Genomic DNA, 6,747 nt, shown 5'->3' on the forward strand with positions numbered 1-6,747 from the left:
ATAAAGGCCTTCTAAAGCGAATCAATGCGTTTGTGTAAGAAAAATATTCATATTTAAAACTTTATCAAGTAAACTTTTGGCCAACCGCCTTCCGTGGAAAAGTGTTGAATGTTGAAAGTGAAACTCAAGATGCGTACGTGACGTCATGACGAGCGGACCTGGCCGCGTTAGTCTTTCGATCGACAGGGGAACTTTCAACAATTTTTCCATAAATTGAATTGATATTTTTCTTACACAAACGCATCGATTCGCTTCAAAAGGCCTTTATTAACACCCCAGAGCCGCGTGGAGCATGTTATTTGATGAGCAGCTGCACTTTTTATGGACTTCAAAAACAGAGCAACTATTAAACCAATTCTAATGCTTGGATTAGCCTGGAATTTTGTAATATAACTCCGATTTTATTCGTCTGAAAGAAGAATGTCATATACACCTAGGATGACTTGAGGGTGAGTAAATGATGTGCTAATTTTCATTTTTGGGTGAACTATCCCTTTAATTACTTACCCTCATGTCGTTGTTCTTCTTCGGAACACAAATTAAGATATTTTTGTTGAAATCCGATGGCTCAGAAAGGCCTCCATTGGCAGCATTGACATTTCCTCTCTCAGGACCCATAAAAGGTACTAAAGTCGTCGTTAAAAAAGTCCATCTACATTTACATTTATGCATTTAGCAGACGCTTTTGTCCAAAGCGACTTACAACTGAGGAGTACAGGAAGTGAAGCATCATGAAGAGACGAAGAAACACAAAAAGTGCTTGAAATACTACGTTTTGTACACTACTCAGTGTAGCACAAGCTAGAGTAGGGAGGGAAAAGAGGAAGAAAGAGGAAAATAACGTTTTTTTTATTATTTATTTTTAAGATGAGGTTAAGTGCTCACGGAAGAGTTTTCAGTTGTCTTTTGAATGTTGTCAGTGATTCTGCATTTCGGGTGGAGGTGGGAGGTCCCCGTCCAGGCTCCAGCCCAAGTCCCCGTCCAGGCTCCAGCCCAAGTCCCCGTCCAGGCTCCAGCCCAAGGCCCCGTCCAGGCTCCAGCCCAAGGCCCCGTCCAGGCTCCAGCCCAAGGCCCCGTCCAGGCTCCAGCCCAAGGCCCCGTCCAGGCTCCAGCCCAAGGCCCCGTCCAGGCTCCAGCCCACGGCCCCGTCCAGGCTCCAGCCCACGGCCCCGCTGTCCCGCCCAAGAAAATTTTTTGGGGGGGGGGGGGGGGGGGGGGGGGGGGGGGCAAGGGGTACATGGAGGCCATGAAGGCCCCGCCTCTGTGGCCCCCTGAACCGCCATTACCGCCATGGCCTGATGAACTGCCGTTACCGCCATGGCCTGATGAACTGCCGTTGCCGCCATGCCCTCCCACGCCTGAGGGTCCAGGTCCTCCCACGCCACAGGGTCCAGGTCCTCCCACGCCTGAGGGTCCAGGTCCTCCCACGCCACAGGGTCCAGGTCCTCCCACGCCACAGGGTCCAGGTCCGCCCACGCCTCAGGGTCCAGGTCCGCCCAAGCCTCAGGGTCCAGGTCCGCCCACGCCACAGGGTCCAGGTCCGCCCACGCCACAGGGTCCAGGTCCGCCCACGCCACAGGGTCCAGGTCCGCCCACGCCACAGGGTCCAGGTCCGCCCACGCCACAGGGTCCAGGTCCGCCCACGCCACAGGGTCCAGGTCCGCCCACGCCACAGGGTCCAGGTCCGCCCACGCCACAGGGTCCAGGTCCGCCCACGCCACAGGGTCCTGGTCCGCCCACGCCACAGGGTCCAGGTCCGCCCACGCTCCCAGGCCCGTCCAGGTCATGTCTGGGTCCGGTGCCCCTGCACGGGCCTGGCCCACCATCCCTCCCCCAAGACCGCCCCCCAAGACTTTTTGTTAAGACTCTCGGTTAGGCCATGGGTGTTATGGTATTGTTTGGGCGTCAGGGGCCGCCCATAGAGGGGGGGATCTGTCACAGGGTGTTTTGGTGTTGGTTCATGTTCATTGTTCATTGTTCTTGGTTCTGTTTTCAGTTTATTATGTTCATGGTTATGTTTGAGTTTGTCATGTTCACAGTCTTGTCGTGCACTTCCTGGTCTTGTCACGTGATTCCCATGCCCTCATGTGTTGTCATGTCATTGGTTCATTGTCTCATCACTGTTCACAGGTGTCACTTGTCTTGTCATTAGTCTGTGTGTGTATTTAAGCCCTCATGTTTGCCATGTGTCTTTGTCAAGTATTGAATGTTGTAACCCGCTGTTGGTGAGTTTCGTTATTGTCAAGTCAAGTCAAGTCAAGTCAAGTCAAGTCAAGCCAAGTCAAGTCAAGCCAAGTCAAGTCTTTGTTTTATGTTTGGATCTAGTCAAGTCTTTGTTTTATGTTGAGATTTATGTTTTATTGTAAATAAACTGCACTTGGGTCCTTCAACTTGCCTCCAGTGGATACCGCGTTACACGATCATTTTGACCCGTACAATGTAGTGTTGGCTATTGTCACAAATATACCCATGCGACTTGGTTTTGTGGTCCAGGGTCACATATTGTGATACCATTTAAGAATTTTTAAGCTTTTTCCCCCCGTTTATTATGTAATCTCCAACCACAACAATGGAGGAGAAAAAACAAGAATTTGAGCCAAAATAACTATCAACTCAAAAAATAGTCTCTTTTTAATGGCACTGTTGCAATGTGTGTGTAACGGTCAATGATTACTAATGAAAGAATCTACCTGATGTGAAGTGTGATCACAGCTGTGGCGAGCAAATTCATAGTGAAGCACTTCATTGTGCCTTTATGTGCAAAGTGTCACTGCCTTTTTGGTAAATGAGCAAGCATCTGTTCACAGCACAGACACCCCACACATTTCCTGGATGTTTCTTCTGTTATTTTTTAAACTGTAAATTGTTATGTATGTTAAAGGAACACTTTTTTGAAAATAGGCTCTTTTTCCAACTCCCCTAGAGTTAAACAGTTGAGTTTTACCGTTTTCGAATCCATTCAGCCGATCTCTGGGTCTGGCTGTAGCACTTTTAGCCTAGCTTAGCATAGATCATTAAATCTGATTAGACCGTTAGCATCTCGCACAAAAATTACCAAAGACTTTCGATATTTTTCCTATTTAAAACTTGTAGCGCTTGAAAATAGGCTAACTTCCATCAACATAACCAACGTGACAACTGGGGACTATTTTCAGGCGCTGCGTAATATCATTGCGCCTGCTGCAACCATGGTAGGGCAGTAAAGTTCCTTGATTATTATGCAGGAATGAGAGTATAGTTCCTAGACATATCGGCCTAGAAAATCACAACTTTTCATTTTCCGTCTGTCTTAGTACACGATGTAACTACTGAAGAGTCAAGTTTTAAATAGGAAAAATATTGAAAGTCTTTGGTCATTTTTGAGCGAGATGCTAACGGTCTAATCAGATTCAATGATCTATGCTAAGCTATGCTAAAAGTGCTACCGGCAGACCCGGAGATTGGCTGAATGGATTCGAAAACGGTAAAACTCAACTGTTTAACTCTAGGGGAGTTGGAAAATTTGCCTTTTACATGGATTCCCAGCTTAAAGGGATCATTTACCCAAACAATGAAAATTCTGTCATAATTTATTCACCATTATGTTGTTGTTGTTTTTTCATGTGGAACACAATAAAGATATTGAGAAATCTTTGAACCATTTTTGGTCATACAATGAAAGTCAGTGCAGTCCAAAACAATATTGGAACACACTAACATTGTTCATTGTATGGAAAAAAAGTGAAAGTGAGTAAATTATGACATTTTTGGGGGAACTTTCCCTTTAAGGCTATAAATAACACATTTTAGTTGACTTAAAAAAATTCAATTGCTTTGAAAATCCTGACCAGCCTGACATAGCAACAGTTCAGCCAATGGTGTGAGTTTGGGGCGTGGCTGTTTGACCAATGGCAGATGAGGAGGATGTTCTGAGAAACCTGTGTGGAAACAGTTTTATTTTAAAAGAATGTCCTCAGTTTTCTCCATGACAATGTAATGCTCATAATAGGTATGAGCTGACATGCACATTTTCAGGTTCTTCCAGTAAGAATATAACTTTTATAATCTGTGGTGAGTTTCATATCTTTGCACAGTCATCAGATAAACTAGAGTGTTTCTCACAGGGTGTCTGACCACATGCGATGAGATCGACCCCCCACAGGAAACCAAGCCTGCTGAGAAGGGTCGAAACCATCTTTCCACTGAAAAGGGTTTGGTGTTTGTCACATCTGACAAATCGATCAAGATGTCAAATTCTAAAATGATCTCCAAAAATCCACACTTACAATCAACAGAGTGTTGTTAGAAAATCAAATGTTTATTAATCAAGTTATTGCTTCACACCTCCCAAAATACATTTTATCCAAGGCAGAAATTTGGAAATCTTGGTGTAGACATTTGGTAATGTAGGTGAGTCACAGTTGTTTTTCTGATTGAATGAAACGATGCCAACTGCAACTTTGTTGCACACCAGGGGTCCTCCAGAATCACCCTGAAAAATGGAGAAAGTTACCTGAGCTGTGAATAAAATTGAACTGCTATTTGTGATTAGTCAGAATATACTTTTTACCTGGCAAAATCCTCCATGACCACTTGCACACACCATCCTTGAGGTGGAGTATAAATTCTTCCAGTACTTCTGACATGCTTTTTTATCAATGATTGTGACATCAACTTCCCTAAGTTTAGCACTTGCTCTACCATTGGTGGTTATTTTCCCCCATCCTGCAACACTGCATTTGGTCTTGGCCTTGATGTCCTTGTCTTTGTCTGGTATGGAGATCCAGTTGACTCTGTAGCTCTTTTTGACCTTTACATGTAGCTACAACAAATAATTAAATCATTAATGCTGATCATTTTCAAAATTAATATAAATTAGATGACAAACGTAACCAAATTATTTTACTTATAAGGATGGGAATAATATGTATTCTAGTACTTTATAATTGCTACATACACCAATAAGCCAAAATATTATCACCACCTGCCTACAGTATGCTGTTGGTGCGTGCTGCCAAAGCAGCAGCACCGAACCGCCAAGGCATGGACTCTACAAGACCCCTGAAAAGGGTGTCCTGTGGCATCTGGTACCAAGATGTTAGCAACAGATCCTTCAGTCCTGTAAGTTGCAAGGAGGAGCTGCAGTGGATTGTACTTGTTGGTTCGGCACATCCTACAGATGCTCAATTGGATTGAGATCTGGTGAATTTGGAGGCCATGGCGACAACTTGAACTCTTCATCATGTTCCATTATTCCTGCCCATTTCTCCTTCATCCAACACATTGATAACTAGAACTGATTGTTTGCTTAGTCAACCCAGACCTTGACATGTGATCATAGGAGATGATCAACATTTTTTACTTCACCTGTGAGTGGTGATAATGTTTTGGCTCATCAATGTATATGTTTTTTTTATTTAGTTGTATAAAGAAATACAAGTACTAAAGGATTTATACTATTTAATTATTCAGTTTGCTGCCTATGTATATCTGCTTATTCTCAAATTATCTCAAATGACTTTTTATTTTGTAATTTGAAAAAACTAAACTTAAAATCAATGTTATTTACAATCCCAATACAAACCACATCCATATGTGGTTTGTCCTGAAAATCAGATTTGAAACCAAATCAGATTTCTGTGCAATGTGAACGAAGCCTAAAGGGTATAGGACTTTCAGTATTTTTTCCTCTTCTTTGAAAATCTGTATAGCATATAGTTAAGAATACAATTGTTTCTTATAGTTTGCCTGCAAAACCTTGCTGAGTCATACCTGAAGTAGCATGATGTCATTTAGCAGACCTTTAGATTCGTACCCAGGGTAGATGTGGTAGAACTTGACATCCATGCGGCTAGACCCATTATTGTGATCATGAGCTCCAACCACAACTGTCAGCTTCTCACCTCTGTCAAGACAAGAACGAAAACATGCATTAAAAAAAAGAGAGAGTTTTGCATTTTAGGCTTGACCCATAACAATATGCATTTACAACCATATTATTGTGATAACACTCTTTGTTATGATGCTCCCATTGCAAAGCCACACATTTTTAGCTCAACTTTAGCTTGGTAACTTTGGTTTGGGTCAATAATTGGCTGACTCCCTAGAAGTCGTCTACCCACTTGGTATGGTACTATCATAGTATGTGTCATTCTGAAAGTAGTCACGCCAAGTGAAGACCCCTTTGCAGCAGTCTGGGACTCACAATGAAATTCTAACGGAACAAAAAAACTTACTCTGTAAAGCAGTGTGCAGCCGTCATGACAAACTGTTCAGACACAAGGAAGCCACCGCATATGTGTTGGTTCTTTCTTTGTATAGAAACCATGTAGGGTCTTGAATGAGGTTTGGCTTCTGTGCCGTTCACTATACCCACTTTCACAGATGCTGAGAGGGAAATAAGTTTCGGCTGGGTACATGAGAAGAACACATAATAGTATAAAACATAATACAACAGTCTGTAATTTTCTATCGGACTTACCTGCAAGGGTCAGATATGGTAGCAGGGTGACTAGCAAAAGCACAGAGATCATGATGCTGTTCTGGGGTTTCTCTGGAGTGCTGAAGTTCTCTTCAGTGTCGATGGTGGTATTTAATGTAAAGTGGGCTGGTTTAGCCCCCTAGTAGTGCTCATACTTCCTCTTTCACAGCTTCATGTAGGTCTCACTTTGCAATGAAGTGGAAAAGATAGGTGTTATGTTTGAGTTCTTGATAGGAGTAAATGAATCTACCCCATGTCTAATATTTCCTGTAAATTATGTTAGATGT

The 6,747-nt window shown here is 43.1% G+C and overlaps 1 protein-coding gene across 1 annotated transcript; it reads right to left on the reverse strand.

Annotated features, from left to right (window-relative positions):
- Nucleotides 1-4,309: 4,309 nt before the first annotated feature.
- On the reverse strand, nt 4,310-6,503 carry LOC307120187 (granzyme-like protein 1; the record flags this gene model as incomplete). Its single annotated transcript, XM_079807073.1, has 5 exons — nt 6,461-6,503; nt 6,216-6,366; nt 5,752-5,884; nt 4,550-4,801; nt 4,310-4,471 (listed from the first exon to the last, which is right to left on the reverse strand). Exons 2-5 carry the CDS (start codon nt 6,305-6,307, stop codon nt 4,310-4,312), a joined length of 639 nt encoding a protein of 212 aa, XP_079663199.1. The 5' UTR covers nt 6,308-6,366; nt 6,461-6,503.
- Nucleotides 6,504-6,747: the final 244 nt, after the last annotated feature.

The sequence above is a fragment of the Gobio gobio genome (genome assembly GCF_949357685.1).
Source record: "Gobio gobio genome assembly, chromosome: 24".
NCBI lineage: Eukaryota > Metazoa > Chordata > Actinopteri > Cypriniformes > Gobionidae > Gobio > Gobio gobio.